The sequence below is a fragment of the Panthera uncia genome, chromosome X (genome assembly GCF_023721935.1).
Source record: "Panthera uncia isolate 11264 chromosome X, Puncia_PCG_1.0, whole genome shotgun sequence".
Lineage (NCBI taxonomy): Eukaryota > Metazoa > Chordata > Mammalia > Carnivora > Felidae > Panthera > Panthera uncia.
This window is the reverse complement of record NC_064817.1, coordinates 54142881-54163066: the sequence shown is the minus strand read 5'-3', so window position 1 is coordinate 54163066 and position 20186 is coordinate 54142881. Positions and strand designations below refer to the sequence as shown.

Here is a 20186-nt window from a genome sequence, read left to right as displayed (position 1 = left end):
TTAGATAGATGGTGACACATGCCCAGAAAAGAAGAGACAGAGAGCCATCCTCCAATGGAAGCTGGCCCTCAGAGGGCCTCTCAGGGCCATTGCCTAATTCTAAGGGTCACAAATATTTGTATTTTACACCTCCCCCAAACTGTCTTTTCATTCCTCTCTTCTCCCTTCTTCCCTCCTTCTTGTTCCTCTCCTTTTTCTCCTCTTTCCCCCTATTTCCTCTCCCATTACTTTCAGGGATGCTCAGTAATCAGCCATGATTCTAAACATCATTCAGGAAAGTGGAGAGGTGCTGAGGGAGGCTCTGAGCAAGAGAGAGGAATGAAAGAAAGCCAGTGCATGAAAAAATTAAGAAGGAAATTAAGGAAGGAAGGAATTTAGGAAGGAAGAAAGGAAGAAAGGAAGGGAGGATGGAAGCTATTCTATATGGAGCATTTACTGTATACCAAGCTAAGAGGATGGGGATACTGAGGCTTAGAGGGGTCCGAATACTTGTTGGAAGTCACACAGCTAATTGTTATCCAAGTTTGACAAACTCGAGAACCCATGTCCTGTTCATCATGTTTCACTGTTTCTATTTCCTGCTTTTCCTGATCCCCTCAACTTGGTGTGATAATTTTTCCCTGAAACCCTAATATCACTTTGTTGTGACTATTTCTTTCACTTACTACAGTCTGTCTTACATCGTAGTGACTTCTGTGTGTGTCTAGCACTGATGCATAAACTGTGTACAATGGTGGAACTAATGATTGCTTTATCTTTGTTGCTAGATAGTAAGGAGTTTATATTTGATCTATGGTAGTTTCGACAAGGACCGTCACCACCTTGTAATGGGTATTTGCTCTATAACTATTGAACAGATTTGAATGTCTTAGGCACCTCTGGGGACATCTTACACTGTTACAGATGCTCCAAGACCCAGGATTCATGTTGTATTTCTAGCACAATCACTAAAATGATAGAAACAGGATGTATAACATCTAACCTAGTAGAGGAAGGCAAATGGAATGATAAAAATAATCAATGTAAAACAAGACAAGATAGAGGCACCTGGTTGGCTCTGTCGGCTAAGCATCTGACTCTTGGTTTCCACTCAGGTCATGATCTCACACTTTGTAGGACCGGGCCTGGTGTCGGGCTCCATGCTGGCAGCGCTGAGCCTGCTTGAGATTCTCTCTATACCCCTCCCTGCTCGTGCTTGCTCTCTTTCTCTCTCAAAATGAATAAACATTTTTTAGAAAGAAAAAAAATAGAAGAAGTCAAGACAAATGGCCAACAAGCATATGAAAAGATGCTTAACATCACTAATTGTTAGGGAAATGCAATCAAAATCCCACAATGAGATATCACCTCACATTCTTTAGGATGGCTCCTATTAAAAATCCCCAGAAAATAAAGAACTGTTGGAGAGAACGTGGAGAAATTGGAACCTTGTGCACTGTTGGTGCAGTTTAGATATGGGTAATATGGGTGCAGGTGCTGTGGAAAACAGTGTAGCTGTTCCTCAAAAAAATTTAAAGTGGAATTTACATGTGATCCAGCAATTCCACTTCTGGGAATATATCCAAAAGAATTGCAAACAGGATCACAGAGATATATTTGAACACTCATGTTCACAGAAGCATTATTTACAATATTCACACAATAGAATATTATTCAGCCTTAACAAGGAAGGAAATGTTGTCATGTGATACAGTGTGGGTGAAACATGAAGATATTATGTTAAGTGAAATAAGCCAGTCGCAACAGGACAAATAGTGTATGATTCCACTTATATGAAGTACCCAGAGGAGTCAAATTCACAGAGACAGAAAGTAGAAGAGTAGTTGCCAGGGGCTGTGTGGAGGGGACAATGGTGAGTTCTTGTTCAATGGGTACAGACTTCAGGAAGAGAGCTCTGGAGGTGGATGGTGGTGACAGTTGCACAACACTGAATGTACTTAATGCTGCTGAAATGTACACTGAAAAATAGTTAAAATGGTTGGTTTGATGTTATATGTATTTTACCACAATTAAAAAAAACTTTTAAAAATGCAGGTGAAAGAAAACATTCACACTTATTATTAGTGTTTTCACTTAAGACACGTAGGTGCCATCATTTGTCCATAACATCCCCACCCCACACCTCCAGCTCTTCCAGAAGAAGTGGAAGCTGGTAAGATGGGGGGGGGGAGTGGGCATTACTAGGAGGCTAACCCTCACTTCTGGGCCCTTACATATTCAGTGTTGGATATGCCTTGTACCCTATCCCTGTCCACAGTGTCCTTTGAAAGGGGGAAAGGAAGAGAGAAGAAAATACTTAAAAACAAATCATTTTCTGGGAGAAAAATGAAAACATTTTATTGAGGAGTGCTCCCTAGAAGAGTCAGAATAATCTGGGCACTTGTGTTCGAAGACCACACAAAGGGTTTCTGGGGCAGTACAGACCCCACACCTAAAGGGAAGAACTTACACACCTCTTCCTGTCTCTTTTATTAAAAAAATTTTTAATGTTTATCTTTGGGGGGGAGGGGCAGAGAAAGGGAGACGCAGAATCCAAAGCAGCTCCAGGCTCTGAGCTGTCAGCACAGAGCCAGACTTGGGGCTCAAACTCACAGAGTTGTGAGATCATGACCTGAGCCAAAGTTGGACGCTTAACTGACTGAGCCACCTAGGCGCCCCTCTTCCTCTCTTGACCTCTTTTCCCTGCTCTCTAGTCCCCAGACTTGCCCACTCTTTCTAGGATCCAGACTTGAAATGGTGGCTGCCACCGCAATACCAAGACTTTTAGGATATTCCTGTGCCCCCCTCACTTTCCTAACTGAGGGCTGCAACTTGTCAAAAAGGTCTGTTTGAGGACGTTAAGATAAACGCAAAGGAAAACAGAAAATATGAAAGACTAGGAGCAAGTTTACAGAAAAATCGCTTTTTTCCCCCTTAATACAGCTAGAGTCAGGCCATTGATGAACTAAGTGCTCAGCATGATTTGATTTCAATAAGGCTCAATAAGTCATCATCTATGGCAGTCACAGATTCCTTTGGCAGTCTGGTGAAGCCTATGGACCCCTTCTCTGAATAACATTATAAATGCACAAAATAAAATATATAGACTTACAAAGGAAATGCAACATATTAAAACACAGTTCTCAAAGCATCACCAAAAATGTGCCATAGTAACATGGGCTTCTTGGTTTATGCATCAAATAACCAGACCTAACGGAAGTTCCAATAACCACTGGCATTTTGAAGTAGTCGTGAGCATAAATGACATTTTGAGATGCCTGCAACAACTGGCAAATCTGTGATGTCTATTACTGACAAATTCACTGGTGCTGCTAATGTTTCTGTGGCTTGTTGCCTACATTCATTATTTCAATTCGAAGCTAGTGAAAATAAAGGTAAATTTTGCTATATGAATTCAAAGTTGTCCACCCCTACCCCAAATTCTAGGTCCATAAGCCTTTGGTTAAGACCCTTTGCTCTAAGGGAACATATAGTCTCCCATAGATTGGAATTGGCTGCCTTCAGGCTGACATTTCTCCCCATCCAGTTTCCAAGCTTTGGCCCTGGAATTGGTTGCCCATGAAGTCCTAGATTCTGGTTGGGAAAAGCTTAGCACTCTCAACCCATTTGCCCAGCACTGATAATTGCCATGCTCTGAGTCCACTGCACAACTGGCCTTTTATTAAAGTTCTGTCTGGGGTGCCTGGGTGGCTCGGTTGGTTAAGCATCCAACTTTGGCTCAGGTCATGATCTCACGGCTTGTGGGTTCGAGCCCCACGTTGGACTCTGCTGACAGCCTGGAGCCTGGAGCCTGCTTCAGATTCTGTGTCTCCTTCTCTCCCTGCCCCATCCCCACTTGCACTGTCTCTCTCTCTGTCTCTCTCTCAAAAATAAATAATATGTTTTAAAATAAATAAATAAATAAATGTTTTAAAAACTTTTAAAAAATGTTTGTTTAATGAGTCACTAGGGCAGCTCCCAGATTTTCCAGAATTTTCTCCCCATAGTTTTAGACTAGAAAATCACGTTATGCCTACCTAGCAATACCAACTCTGCAAGCCACCATCACCTTTGCCCCCAACCCTGAATAGGACTCTTTTTGGCAAGTTCAGAGGGGGTGAACAGGGGGATGCATAAAATGGGTGATGGGCATTAAGGAGAGCACTTGTTGGGGTGAGCACTGAGTGCTGTAAGTGATGAATCACTACATTCTACTCCTGAAAGTGATATTACACTATATGTTAACTAACTGGAATTTAAATAAAATCTTGAAATTAACAAAAAAAGAGGGGGCAGTCCTGGGAAGGCTGTGGTGATCTTTAAACCAGAACAACCAAAGGCTCACTCATGGCCTTCATGTCCTCAGTTGGAAAGAGGGAAATCTGATGATTTCATTAGAAATCTAATGATTTCATTCTTGCTCAACAGCATCCATCTTTCTGGGTGAGAAGCAATAGTCCTTTCAGAGAGGGCGGGAGGGGTGGGGGGGGGGAAACCAGCCAAATGATCTCTTTGGAGCCTTCCTCATCTGGGGATTCTTGCCCTCATTCTTGGCCTGTTCTCATGTGCTCTCCAACCCCTGGTGTTCACTTACCTAAAAATACGTAGACGGGGAGCCACTGCAAAACAGACAGGGTTTGGAGGCATTCGTGAAGATCCAGTCGGGAAAGGAAGGCCATGGCTATTGTGGCAAGAAGCCCAAACAGAAGGCCAGCACTTCTAAAGCTGTGCTGCTTACAGGTGCTTTGCTTTCATCTCTTATCACTGAGTCCCTTTAGCTGCTGAAGGTTTTAGGCTTGACCTAACCTTTCCTCCAGTCTTCCTTGTTCTCTGTCCCGCCCTGGCTTCCTACACACACATGAGGTTTCAGATCATGCTATCTAATCTCCCTAATATATATCCCTTCTCCTTGTGTGCTTCATTGCAATAAGGCAGATATCGCTTAGGGGTGGTTCTTGCTGTGTGTGGGGAGGTCCCTGATAGATGAGTGCAGGAAAAGAGAATGGCTTAGACCCCAAATAAGACCTCTGAAAAGCAACCTACTTCCCTGCTTAAGAAAGGAGACCTGGTGACTCCACTTGTTTCTGCCCTAGTGGCTGCTCTTTGGCTCCTCCTGTCCTCTGCTGAGAGCCACCTCGTCAACTTGGGCCTTTTTCTGCACAGATATCTTAACTTCTCAGATCCCTCCTTGTGCCTCTATTTCACAGGGGCTCGGTATCAGCGGCCAGATACCACATGGTAGAGTGGGAGAGGCACTGTACAGAGAACAGATCTTGGGTTCCAGTCCGAAGTCCACCATGTTATTCCCGTGACACCTTTGCCAATTGCTCCATCTCTCTAGATCTCAGCTTGAGCATTCGTTGTTGGAAGGCAGTGTAGTGGTTAGGAGCACAGATTTTAGAGCCAGATAGCTGGGGTTCAAATATCAGCTCTGCCACTTACAAGTTGGTGAACTCCTGTGCCTCGGTTTCCCCATCTGTAAAACAGGGATGATAGTAGTACCTACTTCATAGGGCTTTTATGAGGATGGGATGAGTGAATGAGTGTAAAGTGCTTAGCATAGTACCTGGCACACAGTAAGCATTATGTGTTCCCTGTTATTATTTTTTGCGTTCAGTTCATGTCTATTGAATATCTACTATGTTTCAGGCTAAGAGGCTTACTTCTACACACTGGCCTTTACAAAATTAAAGATTGTTCCCAGGTCCCAGAACTCTGGATTTATAATTTTTTTCTGCAACTATCTATGGAGTGACTACTGTTTGCCAGGCATTGCTGTAGATACTGAAAATTCAGTGGGGAAGAACATGGGCATGATTTCTGCCTTCATTGACCTTACAGTCCAGTGGGGGAGACAGACATTAAGCAAAAGAAAACCATAAAAGTGTCTATGCACTTGAATTTGTGGTAAGTGTCTTAAACAAAAAGGCCAGTATTGTCAGCATAAGGCCTTGGATATAGAAGGTGCTCAAAAAATATTTTGAATGTAATCAAAAAGGCTGCTAGGAAAATCAAATACAAAAATGGTATCAAGTACCCAACAAGTGCAAGGAAATAGATTCCTTAGGCTTTTCCATGCAGATTAGCAGAATTCTGTCTTCCTCCCTAAACTCCACTCTGGTTTCACCTGCCTGATTAGACTAAGATTTTGCAGAGTTAAGCTTAGGGAACATTTTTGGTATGTTGTGGGGGTGGTGTGATTTCATTCCCCAATGTACTCTAGATGGCCACCAAGCATGTCACCCCATTTTGTCTAATTCCTCTTTCTTTTCTTCCCCTGGCTTCCTGGGGTTCTCAATCTGCTTATTGGGGCTACTTGGCCACATACAGGGTGAGATGTATTGGAGCATGTCCGCTCAGAATTTTCATAAGAGGAGGGAGAGAGTTGTTAGGTGGGCCTCGGTCTTCTAGGGGAAAGCGCAGATGTAGAAGGCTGGAGTATCCAGAATGGACAAGATACACAATGTTGAGAGCTCCATGTCCCCTTATAGATCAGGTCTCTACCCTCCTTCACCTTCAGATGGGTAAATGGAAGAGGCCTAGAAAGGACTCAAGGTCACACAGGGTGTCCAAGGCAGGGCAAGGACAGATCAATTTCCATTTCTCTCTCCCTAATGTCCAGCTCAGGGCCTGGTACAGAGTAGATACTCAAGTAAATATTTGTGGAACAAATGAAGGAGATCTGGTCTCCTGGTTCATCAAGCAAGGTGGACAGGCAGGGATGGGTCAAGCCCCTGATTGGTCACCCTTTTCTCCCCAAAGCAGAAATCATGCTTTGGAGCTGGAGCTTTCTATAGCCAAGTGGACAAGTGTAACATAAATACCAGGTAATGCAGAAAAGGCAGGACAAAGTGAAGTAAGCCAGCAGACAAACCCTGAACAGTCAGCACTCATGATTTCCCAATTACAGTTCATTCAACCAACAAACAAAAGTTTAGCTGTCTCAGAGTAAGCAGTACCAAAATAAAGGTGGCCAAGAAGCACAAAGGTCTGCCAATTTCATTCACAAACATTTAAGGCTGACATGATTCTACCCCTCAAGAAAGTCACAGTCCAGGATGTGAGGTAGACATAATCACCAACACCTCTGGGGTACTATGAGGTGCGCAGAAGAGAGAAGCACCTACTAGCCTGAGAAGATAAGGGAAGACTTTATGGAAGAGGAGGTGCTGCAGTGAAGGGAAATGGACTAGGCACAAAAGCCATGAAGGACAGTCCAGGAAAGACTGCAATTAGTTTCTCAAACCAACAGGAATGGGGTTCTGGGATAAGCTGGCAAGCTAAGGAGTGTCTAGGGAGAAACAGAAAAACAAAGACAGGAGAAAAATGGAAGGAAGAGAAGGTCAAGGGGACTGGGGGGTTCAAAAGGAATGGTGGAAGTGAGGGAAGCTCTGAGAAAGAAGCAGTCCCAGGATTCTTCTTCCTGGATTCAAAGGTCCACCCTCAGCCTTCAGAATGACTCATTTCCAGAAAGCTTTGGATAGCTGAGGTTTTACCATAGTGCTCTATCCTCTGATCTTTCCCCTTCTGCCATACTTTTTTCCTAAGTTTATTTTTTGAGAGAAAGAGAGAAAGAGAGAGGGGGGAGGGGCAGAAACAGAGGGAGAAAGAGAATCCCAAGCAGCCTCCATGCTGTCAGCACAGAGCCTGACAGGGGGCTCAAACTCATGGACCATAAGATCATGACCTGAGCTGAAATCAAGAGTCGGATGCTCAACCAACTGAGCCACCCAGGTGCCCCCTTCCCCCGCCTTCTGCCATATTCTTATTGGGTTAGGTGTTGCAATTTCAGTTCAATTAAAAGTACATATGGAGAACCTATTTAATAGCAAGCACCAGACTAGGTACTATAGAAGGTACACACATAGTCCTTCATTCACCAAATTTTTATTGAGGTCTGGTTATAAGCCTGGTATTGTTCTAGGCTGACAACTGTGCATGTGTGGTGTGTCAGGGAAGACAGGCAGAGAGTAAAAGAAGTGCATAGGTCATCAATACAAGGATTAGGGCCATCGGAAAATTACAAAGACAGAGGGAAAGGCTAGTGACCTTGGACAAGATACTTCTCCAAGTCTCAGTTTTCTAATCTGGTAAAAAAAAAAGGACTAATCATATTTATTCACTGTGACGATTAGTGATAATGATTGAAAAGCTCCTTGGGCAGTGTCTGACACCCAGGAACTGCTTGATAGGACTGGTATTCAGCTGTAGGGAGGTGGTGTTTGCAGTGGGCTCCAACAGGCAGAGAAGTAGGGAATATGATCCTTCCTGTGGTGCCCAGTAGAGACAAAAGTCTGGAGGGTTTTGCTTTGGCACAGAGACTGGTTTAGTTTGACTGGAATCTCAGGTTCATGGAAGGGAAGAGGACAGAAGGCTGGAAATCATACGTGGGATGTTTTTCTTACAAATCTCTTCACATCTGGAGGTCAGGGGGTCTAGAATCTAGTGAAAGTAGATCCTGGAGAGGTGGTTCCAAGGAAGGGCCTGCAAAGGTGGAAGGTAGGGCAGAATAGGGTGGGTATTTCAAAATCTCATGAATGTCAGTGGATCACTTCTCAGAGCAGGCAGGCCTTGGAGTACAGTGGCATCTGGTACCTTGTTCAGGCTAAGGTGACCAGCCATGTCTGTTTGCCAGGCACTGAGGATGTGGGATTTTCAATGCTAAACCCAGGATGGTCTTGGGCAAACCAGGCAGTTGGTCCCCTAGTTCAAGTGATTGTCACTGTCTCCTGGACTTTAGCTTCCGCAGGTCTCCCATCCTTTTCAGTCTCCATGCTGCTGCTAGAGGATGTCTGTCAAATACAGTTCTTTGCATCTGTCCTGTTTCAAACCCTCCAAGGTTTCCCATGGTCTTTGGGATCAAGTTGGAATCCTAGAGCCTGGCATCCAGAGCCCTTTCTACACTGGTCTCTGCCTTCCTTGAGAGTCTCATTTCCCATCGCTTTCACAACCCATTAAATACAGCCTCCTTCCCCAAACAGGAAGTGCCCTCTCCTCTTCTGGGCCTTACCAGCTCGACTAACTCCTACCCTTGCTATCTCTACCCTGCTCTCCCCTCTGGATTCCCAGGGTACATTATACCTATTTTGGGGAGAGTATATATCAGGGAGTTAGTCTGGGATTGTGGACCCTACCTCTACACCCACCTTCTAGTACAATGCTTGGTAGGCTTTTGGTGTATATATTTTGAATAGTTACTATATTCATGTGATTCAAAATTCAAAAGGGACTATAAGGAATTCAGTGAAAAATCTCCTTCCCACTCCTGGCCTCTAAGCACCCAACGCTGTTTTCCCCTCCAGGGATATTTCATGAGCACAAGGCAAATAAGGTAATTTACTTTGTTAAATGAATACAGGAGCAAACCAGTAAAACACGGAAATAATTCAAATGCTCACAATCTGGAGCTGGCTAAGTAAGCTATTATATAGCAACATTACAGACAAACCTGCAGTCATTAAAAGTCACTAAAATTATTGTAAGACAGACTCTGTAGTATGCGATATGTTATGCTGTAAAAGCAGAATATAAAGCAGGCCTCTTTGTTGAATGCACTTTGTACAAATGTGGTCTCTTCGGTGATAGGATGAAAGGATATCTGAGAGAGAAAAATGAACCCTGCTGTAAGGTGAAGAGATTCTGGGTTGTCTTTTATGTCAAGTTGTTTGAATATGAAAAGAGAGAGGCTGGATTATTATGAATCTGACTGATGAAGAAGTGTGATTCATGATGGGACTCATTCACTCAGTAATTCATTCCACAAACACTGACGGCTTGCTTTGTCAGGAGGAAAGAGTGTGAAACAATGTGGAGCTTCTTGGGATGAGCACTAAGTAGTCTGTGGGCACCTAAGAAGCTCTGATGGAGTGAGAGGGGTGGGAATGTGATGATTTCATTTCAAGACAGATTCATTTGAATCTGAGTTGTGTTTGTTTGTCAAGAGAAGCTGTGTAGTAGATGGTAGGATCTAGCTCTGGGAGCTCAGCAGAGAGGTAGTGGCTAGCACTAGCCATCAGGGTACCTGTGGTCAGGGAAGCTAGAGGTGGGTGGAGCTCACCCAGGGAGAAGGTAGACAGGTAAGGAGAAGACAGGTTACATAAAGCTGGTGATAGGTCATTCTGCAAACCTCTCAATGTGTCTGAGCCAGGGCCAAGGGCACCAGGATAGAAGAGGTGGTATCTGTTGCTGAGTGTTCAAAGGCCCAGAGTCCAGGAAAGAAATCCTTCCTGCCAGCACCTGGCCTCTAAGCCTCTTGCACTTATGGCCTGGGTCTGGTTTCAATTGTTTAGAAAGGCCTTGGACCAAGGGGGGCTTTGACAGGCTTAAAAATATGTAGAAGTCCCTAAGCCAGAGGCTAGGGTAAAGGGTTTAAATTTTTTTAATGCTTATTTATTTTTGAGAGAGAGAATGAGACAGAGAGAGAGACAGAGACAGAGCATGACTGGGGGAGGGGCAGAGAGGGAGACACAGAATCCAAAGCAGGATCCAGGCTCTGAGGTCTCAGCACAGGGCCCAATGTGAGGCTCAAACACATGAAACATGAGATGGCGACCTGAAGTCAGATGCTTAACTGACTGAGCCACCCAGGTGCCCCTGGGGTAGAGGGTTTAAAAGATTAAAGATCAGCTAGGACTGGAAGGGGAGAGCAGGTGGGCCTGGCATTGGGAGTAGGAATGTTCCCTCCTCCAACAGACTGTGGGATGTGGGGGCCCCAGGAAGGGGAGGTTTCTAGGAGGGGGGTGTTTCCCCCACTGAGCAGGTCTCAGATGTGCCCTGGAGTGCCTGTCAGGCAAAACTGATAGAATTGTTGCTCAAAACTTAGAGAAAGGGAAAGGGTTACTCCCAGAGCAGTGTGCCACCAGGGTGTTATTGCCCACCTGCATAGGTCCCCTGTGCTTTGTGCTTTCTAGGGAGGCACTGAGGCTGACTAGAAGGGTGTGGCCTTTGGAGTCAGGCCAACCTGGAATCCAGGCCTACCTGTACCACTTAGGGCTGAGTGATCTTTGGGAAATCACTTCTCTGAGCCTCAACCTCCTCATTTCTTTTTTTTTTTTTTAATGTTTATTTATTTACTTTGAGAGAGAGAGTGAGCAAGCAGGAGAGGTGCAGAGAGAAGGAGAAAAGAGAATCCCAAGCAGACTCCAAGCTGTCAGCACAGAGCCCAATGGCAGTGCTCGAACCCATGAACTGTGAGATCATGACCTGAGCTAAAACCAAGAGTTTCTTAACTGCCTGAGTCACCCAGGTGCCCTTCAGTCTCCTCACTTCTAAATTGAGGTTATAATATCTTATTTGGGCTGTTGTTTGTGAGGATTAGAAATAACGTAAATCTCCTGGTATATAGTATAGTATAGCATAGCATAGCATAGCATAGCATAGCATAGCATAGCAACTATTATTTTTATTGGTGTTACCACACGGGAGTAGGCTAGCCTAAGTTATTGCTGAGTCATCCTGTCTTTGAGGGATTTATTGCCAGTTGTGAAAAGGAACTGAAATCTAAGACTTTGTTCACCATCCTACACATACATCTGTCAAAGGTAGCCTGGCGAACAGATGTGTAAAAACTGGTTCTCAGGTTCCACTGCACATAACCGTGCTCTCTTGGGCTGGTCATTTCAGCCCACAAAGCAGAGCATTTCACAAACCCTTTTGCTGGTGTTGATATATAGACAACAGATTGAGAAAGCATTAGAAGGGCAGGGGTTACAATAAAGTTGTGAAAGACTGAATAAAAAAAAATGCATCCCCTCCTCTGTCCCCCTAGCTTACCAGCAGCCTACCACTCTTATTCCTCACTCTTGTGCCATGCTTTGTCACTGTTTGAAGTGTGCTCACATATTTGATTTCACTTGCCCCTCACTTCTGCCTGTGAGGTAAGTAGGGCAGATGTTGTCTGCATCTGGATGGGGCTAAGGCAATGACACAGATGGGATTAGAACCCACGTCTCCTTGTTGTGGAACATGAGTTAAGCTGTACCTTCAATGAATGGGTTAAAAACAAACTGTGAGGAAATGATGTGCAGGTGTTGTAGGGGTGTTTGGGCAAGGAGATAATAGTAACAATACTATCTTGCTGTAGGGCATCCAACAGAAATGGGTGGCAAGATGTCTGTGGTGCTAAGCAAACTGCAAGGCCCAGAGTAAGCAGAGGAGGACTGTGGTGTTTAGGTGATACAGAGAGGTGGATTTAGTTCCAAAAGTTCCCCCACCCTTTGCAAGTTGTTTTAAATGACAGAAGTGACCTGAGTGACCAGGGTGGCCTGGGGTGATTCTGCTAGGGAGTGGCAGATTGAGACCCTAGCTTAGTACTCAACACCAACCTCTTGGTCTTGAAATCAGCTCATTCAGTCCTCTGCCCCATCTTTCTCACAGGCACGTCTGGAGGAACAAGAGTGGAAGGGACAGATCACTGCAGAATGGCACGAAAAGACAGTGCTCAGCACTCATCTTTTATTTTTTTAAGCTTATTTATTGAGAGAGAGAGAGAGAGAGAGAGAGAGCACCAGCATGTGAGTAGGGGAAGAGCAGAGAGAAAGGAAGAGGGAGGATCCCAAGCAGGCTGTCAGAGAAGAGGGAAGAGGGTGAGTCTGGACTCCATCTCATGAACCGTGAGATCAAGAGTCTCACGCTTAACTGAGTGAACCACACAGGTGCCCCTCAGCATTCACCTTTTAAAAATCCCATTGGCCTCCGGGCACGTGGGTGGCTCAGTCAGTTAAGGATTGGACTCTTGATTTTGGTTCAGGTCATGATCTCTCAGTTCATGAGTTGGAGCTCCCCACTGGGCTGTGACAGTGTGGAGCCTGCTTGGGATTCTCTCTCTCTGCCCCTCCCCTACTCACTCCCTCTCAAAATAAATAAATAAACTTAAAAAATAATCTGGCCTCCATGTGAGAGCTACTGAGGGCAAACATTTTGGCTACACTGATAGGTTTGCACTTTCTACGTATTAGCTGTGTGACTGAGCCGTTTTTCCTGAACCTGTTTCCTTCTTTGTAAAACAAAGATATCACCTCCTTCCTGACAGGTTGTTAGAATGAAATAAGCAGTCTGTGTGAAAGCATTTGGTAAACCATGATGCAGTATTACTATCTGGTGAACTCACCTCCGGGAGTACATCAAACCCAGCTCTCTCTAGGACCCTGAAAGGGCCAACTGTGGTGGGAGTAGAGAAGGTGGTTCTTTTTTGGGGCTGACTGTGGCGAGGAGGAAAATGGAGGAAGCTGGGCTTGCTCACCGCCTCTGTCTTCATATCCCCCAGCTGGGGGGGAAATGGCAGGGGAGCTGACATAACCTTTTCCTTGGTGAGTCAGCTAAGAAGGAATTTCTAGAGCTCCAATAATGTATAAGTGGTGGTTTGGGGTTGGGTTTTTAAAGCTGCTCCCTCTTTTTAAGCAGCTTTAAGACACAAAAAAGCACAAGCAACTGGGAAGCTTATGGAAAATGACAGAAGCACAGCTTAATAGTGTGAACTTGGGGAAATCAGTATTCTGGAGCCAGTGCTACCTATTTTGCAGGGCCATTGTATTAATAGTATGTGAAAGCGCTGGGTTCAGTGCCCAATACTTGTCTGTCTCCTTTCCCTTCCTAGTGAACAGACTATAATCATGGAGCTCAGACGAACAGAAAGCATTTACTCTTCAGCTGCTCGAGTGTATTATAATGGCTGCCACTATTGAACATCCCCATGATACAGCTCATGTCTAGACACCGAGGAAACAGGAGCAGTTCAGAGAAATTTTATCACCCGAGATCACATAGCTTGCGATTTGTAAAGCCAGGATTCAAACTCACCTCGTCTAATTTACCTCTTAGGTATCAGAATGTGTGAAGGGGTTAATCAAGCTGGATCTTCTAGGAGGCCCATCTTTAGATAGACTCAGAACACCCTGGTCCATTTTGAGAATGAACTCTGGGTGGAGTTTCAAGAGCAGGAAATGGGCCATTACTACAGGAAACCGGGTAGTAATTGGAAGAGAGCTAAAAACAAATGTTTGCAGGGCACCTGGGTGGCTCAGTTGGTTGAGTGCCTGACTTCAGCTCAGGTCATGATCTCACTGTTGGTTTGTGAGTTTGAGCCCCATATCAGACTCTGCTGTCTAGACGAAGCCTGCTTCCCATCCTCTGTCTCCCTCTCTCTCTGCCCCTCCCCCGCACCTGCTCTCTCTCAAAAAATAAACATTAAAAAAAAAAAACAACAAATGTTTGCTTCCCAAATTCTTGGGGAACTTAATCTGTGCTCTCCCAGTTTCAGGAGCTTATGTTGTGAGGGTGAGGTCAGTCCTTTATTAAACAGTATACAAATGGGGCACCTGGGTGGGTGGTTCAGGTCGTCAGTCGGTTAAGCGTTTGACTCTTGATTTCAGCTCAGGTCTTGATCTCATGGTTTGTGAGTTCGAGTGCCACATCAGGCTCTATGCTGGCAGTTCCAGCCTGCTTGGGATTCTCTCTCTCTGCCCCTCCCCTGCTTTAACTCTCAAAATAAATAAACTTTAAAAAATATATTTAAAAAACAGTATACAAATATATTATTGGTAGTCTTCTGTCTGCTCCCACTAAACACAAACCTATTTCTTGTCTGACAGCCCTCCACTTACCACTCCAGAAATAAGAGGGACGTGAGTCTCCTGTTCAAACCCCTCTCCTAAGTTAGATGGCAGAAGCTAGAATAGGAAGGCCGAGTCATCTCCCTCTTAAAAGAAAACCTAAGTGTACCTAAGCCACATAGAACAAAAGTATGTTTTCTATACAGATCATGCCTCGACACATGGCTGCTTTTTTTTTTCCTGTATTAACCCAAGAGCTGAGGACTTCCACAACAGAAAGTAGGTACCCTTCCATGTCATCTGAGCCATTGTCCTTCCACCACACCCACTTATTGACATGGCTGCAGGCACCTTACCAACAGCACAGTGACTGCCATGGCACATTTACCATGGCAGACTGTGCCAGCACAGCATCGCACAGCACAGACAAGGAGGGCCCAAATGGTCTTTTTTTTCAAGTCTTTATTTAAATTCCAGTTAGTTAACACACAGTGTAATATTAGTTTCAGGAGAATTTAGTGATTCATCAATTACATATAACACCCAGTGCTCATCTCAACAAGTGCCCTCCTTAATACTCATCACCCATCTAGCCCAAACCCCACCTGCATCCCTCCATCAACCCTTGGTGTGTTCTCTTACAGTTAAGCATCTGTTTTATGGTTTGCCTTCCCCCCCGCCCCGCCCATGCTCGTTTCACTTCTTAAATTCCACATGAGTGAAATCATGTGGCATTTGTCTTTCTTTAACTGACTTATTTCACTTAGCATAATAGTCTCTAACTCTATCCATGTCATTGCAAATGGCAAGCTTTTTTTCTTGTGGCTAAGTAATGTTCCACTATACTACATCTTCTTTATCCATTCATCATTCGACAGAAATTTGGGCTCTTTCTATAATTTTGCTATTATTGGTAATGCTTCTATAAATGCTGGGGTACATGTATCCCTTTTTTAAAATTTTATTTAGTTTTTAATTTACATCCAAGTTAGTTAGCATATAGTGCAATAATGGTTCAAAGAGTATATTCCAGTGTTTCATCCCCTATGTATAACACCCAGTCTCATCCCAACAAGTGTCTTCCTTAATGCCCCTTACCCACCAACTGGTCTTCTTGATGAGGTTTTGGAGTGGTGGGGGTTCAGAGCTGATGGCCAAGAAAGAATTCTCCAGAAGTCTTTCGTGGAAAAATGTGATTTTATTAAAGCACTGGTACAGGACCCGTGAGCAGAAAGAGCTGCACTGGGGTTGTGAAGAGTGGTTGTATACAATGGAGTTGGGGAGGTAAAGGCATAAGGAGGCCTCCAGAAGGACTTTGATCTGCTAAAGAAGACTCCTTAGAGGCCCTGCTGTTGTCAAGCTAAGGTTGTTTTTCCTCTGGTAAGGCATTAATGTTAGGACAGTAGGGGGTTCTTGGAGACATGTTATACTCTGTATTTGCCTCAAGTATTTGTCAATGGGCAGCAGGTGATAAAGAAATTTAATTTTACCTGCCATTTCCTTGCCTTGTTTCCCCACATCACTATGGAGGGGAAGGCAATATTACGGGATCCAGGAAATTGAGTGTAGAAGTTTCTGGAGATTAGGCTATTGATAAGATTGGCTTTTTCTTATAATTTACTAAGGTATTTGTAAACTGATGGAGATTCATGTCCTGCATGACTGTGATCTCTATCAGTTAACCATTTGTTTCCCTTCCTCTCCTTTGTTCTTGGGCAGCCAGGAGTGACTGAGGAATATCACACATATCCCACCTGGGGGGGTTGCGGTATGCTAGCTTGTACTTTGCCCTCAGTTTGCCTTATGCTCCCTCATCATTAAGACAGCCCACTTAAGAGCTGGGCTACAGCCTGAGCTGCTTTTTACCCTAAGGGTTCCGGCAAATAGTTCCAGGAGAGTAAAGGCCCCAGCCCCAGCCGTGTACACAAGGATGACTCTCACAGCACCTTATCTGCTTCCCTCATTTCTACCAGTCAAGGCAAGGAAGACTAGGTAGATAGGACTGTTATGGTCCATTCATTTACAGCTCTAATAATTCCTGAACACAGTGCTGTGTCTCAGGCAGGGAAATTCCCAGCTTTCACACCTGCCCCTTGTCAAGCCATGTTGGGTTATTTCACAGTGCTACGGTAGGAAGGAGAAAGCAAGTGCCAGCTCATCTAGGTGGTTTTGATGCTGGGAAAGTCACTGCCCACGTCAAAGATGATCAGGATCCCCTTCAAAAGCCCGGGGACCCACAGTTGACTCTCTCCCCCTCAAAAAAAAAAAAAAAACAACAAAAAACTGATACCTCAATTTCTGCACAGGCTCCTGTAATAGAAGGGACTTTATTATTTTTTTAAAGATAATTCATACAGCCATTGATTATACAGAGCAATTTCTCAGTACTTTTGTCTTTCTACTTAAGAAATTGGAAATACACCATGATGAGGATGATAATGCCAAAACAAGATTGCTGGCTCATCACCTAAAGTACAAATACATACTTAAATTGGCTGACACTTTATTGAACGCAAAGCAAGATTAAGCATCTTTTCCTTCATTGAACACAGCTGAAGCAGGAGTCCAGGGAGAGGAAGACAGCACGGCTTTCCTTGTTGCAGAAGGTGTGAGCCCCTGTAGTCCTGTCTTGTTGTGGGAAGACTAACCCATGTTCTGTCGGTTGCCATACCCTCTGGGATGGGTGTCCTTCCAGTCATCCCACTCCCGAGCTCTGTGGAGTGTGTGTTCATCATCTTCTTCCTCCTTTTGTTCCTGATCTTCATGTTCCTGAGCAGTTCTTTTGAGCTCTGCCAGAGTGGAAAAATGGGAAAGCAGGGGTGAGGAACTGAGGGAATGTCAGGAGTCTCAGCTCTACTCTGAACACAGCTGCCCAAAATGAGAACAAGGACTAGTACCTAGCTGCCTACCCCGGGGCCAGCAGAGTCTCAGAGGATACTTCTATTACTTAATCAGTGACATGTTAAATGATAGATAAGAAATGATGCGCTGAGTGGTTTTCACAAGAAGGCAAAAACATAACAGTTGAATTCTCAAAATCAGTTCTATATTGGGAAAGAATTCTTGCTGAAAAGGCCAAACACCACCCCTTACACACACACACACACACACACACACACACACACACACACACTCCAAAAACACCAACTGCCCAACAGAACCCCAGCAAGCCAAAAACACTAAAGTAAAAAATATTTATGATGTACTGATTTATGGTATGTCTGGAAGGAGGGACTGCAGGTGACTTTTTCTCCTCCATCCAGTTTATTACGGTTCTACAGTTCTGTGTGTGTGTGTGTGTGTGTGTGTGTGTGAGTGATATTGTAAATCACAGGGCAGTTGAACCTACCAGAAAAGAGTATCTGTGCTATTTGACACTTGTTTGGAACAGGGTCTGAAATCCAAAAGGCACACCCAAAAGAAATTAAACCAACTGCTACGTCCCTCTTTTGCATTGTGTTTTCTCTTTGTGAGGTAAAGGAGCGTTTCTTGGCTACCCTGACTTTGCCCACGAGAAAGATGCTCATTACTACGATAACAAATGAAATACATGGGAATCTAATCTCTTCCAATCTGATCTATGTTTTTTTTAAACACTTTTTATTGTAAAATAAAAGATACTGGAAATCACACAAAAATATGTATAACTTTAAGTTTTTATAGGGAGGCTATACCTTTGTAGCCTCCACTTGGGCCAAGAAATAGAGCTTCTGGGGGCACCTGGGTGGCTCAGTCGATTAAGCATCCGACTTCGGCTCAGGTCATGATCTCACACTTCGTGAGTTCAAGCCCCACACTGGGCTCTGTGCTGACAGCTCAGAGCCTGGAGCCTACTTCAGATTCTGTCTCCCTCTCTTTCTGCCCCTCCCCTGCTCATGCTCTCTCTCTCTCAAAAATAAAAACATTAAAAAAAGAAAAGAAATAGAGCTTCTGTACTTATCCCAAAAGCTTCTTCAGGAGCATCTTCCAAATAGGAATGCCCCCTTTCTCCTCCCAAAAGGTAACCACTAAACCAACTTTTATAGTAATAACTTCCTGGTGTTTATTAAAGCTTTACTACCCAAGTGTGCATCCCTAGACACCAGAGTTGTCCACTTGTACATTTTTGTGGTCAATGATCTTTTGTACAGAGTTGTGAAACTATCAGCGAGAAATGATTTCCTTTACCTCAAAAAGATCCCTTGTGCCCACGTTCTGTTGATTCCCTTTCCTTCCCTCCCCATAGCCCCTGGCCACCAGCAATCTACTTTCTGTCTCTATAGATGTGCCTATTTTGGAAATTTCGCATAAATGGAATCAAACACTATACGGTGTTTGTGTCTGCCTTCTTTCGCTTAAGCGTAATGTTTTTAAGGTTAGTCTTGCTCATTTAAACATGTTTTCAGATCGGGGCACCTGGGTGGCTCAGTTAGTTAAGCATCCAACTTTGGCTTGGGTCATGATCTCACAGCTCGTGAGTTCAAGCCCCTCGTCAGGTTCTGTGTTGACAGCTCAGAGCCTGGAGCCTGCTTTGGATTCTGTGTCTCCCTCTCTCTCTGCTCCTCTCCCACTCACACTCTTTAAGAATAAAAAATAAAAACATTAAAAAAATATGCAAAGAAATAAAAATGTTTTGTGATCTTCTTAATCTACAGGCACCAATTCCACCCTTTTCTTTCCTTACAAGTTATCTATTGAAGAAACTGGGGCATCCGACCTGTATAGTTTCCCCAAATCTGGATTTTGCTGTGTACTTGTGCTGCAGTACAACAGGGTCTTCTGTATTTCTGCACATTGGCAAGTGGATACAGAGGCTTGATCTGACTCAGGGTTGAGCCCTTCCACATGACTCCAGCTGGTGCTGTATTCCCTCATCAGGTGGCGCATAACATCTATATCTCATGTGTGGTGATGTTAGCAATTGACACTTGATGCCTGGACTCGCTGACTTTCTGGAGGTTTCAAAAAGTTGATACTCCTCATTTTAACATTTCTTTTTTATTAACTAGAACGCTTTTATGAAGATAGGCTTCCCCTCATCTCTTACTATTTAGTTACTCAAGAAAAAAAGACAATGTAAATGCTTCTTTCACTTTGTTTACCACTTGCGAAGGTAATCAATTGGTTCCTTATCATCTTCTGAAATTGAACAATTTCTACTTTAAAATATAATTATGACTCATGGATTTAAATATATATATATATATATATATATATATATATATATATATATATATATAATTTTAAGTAGGCTTCATGCCCAGTGTGGAGCCCAATGTGGGGTCTGAACTCACGACCCTAGATCATGACCTGAGCTGAGATCAAGAGTTGAATGCTTAACCGACTGAGCCACCCAGGTGCCCCAACATATTTGAAGGGTTTTAACCCACTGCAATGATTTCTTACAAAATAAGTAAATAAGCTTTTAATAGAATAGTTTTATATTTACAGAAAAATTTAGAAGATAGTATGGAATTCCTATATATCTGTACCCAATTTCCCCTATGACTAGCATCTTACACTACTTTTTCCCTGAGGTTTTATCTAGTGTCCTTTTTTTGCCCCAGGATCCCATCCAGAGTGCCACATTACATTTAGTCCTCTGTCTCTTTAGTCTCATCTTGGCTGTGACAATTTCTCAGATATTCCTTGTTTTTGAGGACCTGAGCAGTTTTGGTG

The 20186-nt window shown here is 43.9% G+C and overlaps 2 protein-coding genes across 2 annotated transcripts in view; both read right to left on the bottom strand.

Moving 5' to 3' along the window:
• AWAT1 (acyl-CoA wax alcohol acyltransferase 1) overlaps positions 1 to 4658 on the bottom strand; it is a 56096-nt gene extending 51438 nt beyond the window's left edge. Inside the window, exon 1 of the mRNA XM_049643255.1 lies at positions 4574 to 4658. Within this exon, the coding sequence (XP_049499212.1) occupies positions 4574 to 4658 (85 nt within the window). The remainder of the gene's footprint in view (positions 1 to 4573) is intronic.
• Positions 4659 to 16836: 12178 nt separating this feature from the next.
• The window catches only part of IGBP1 (immunoglobulin binding protein 1), a 38873-nt gene continuing 35523 nt past the window's right edge, over positions 16837 to 20186 (bottom strand). The window contains exon 6 of the mRNA XM_049643911.1: positions 16837 to 17317. Coding sequence (XP_049499868.1) covers positions 17172 to 17317 — 146 coding nt within the window. The 3' untranslated portion in view covers positions 16837 to 17171. The remainder of the gene's footprint in view (positions 17318 to 20186) is intronic.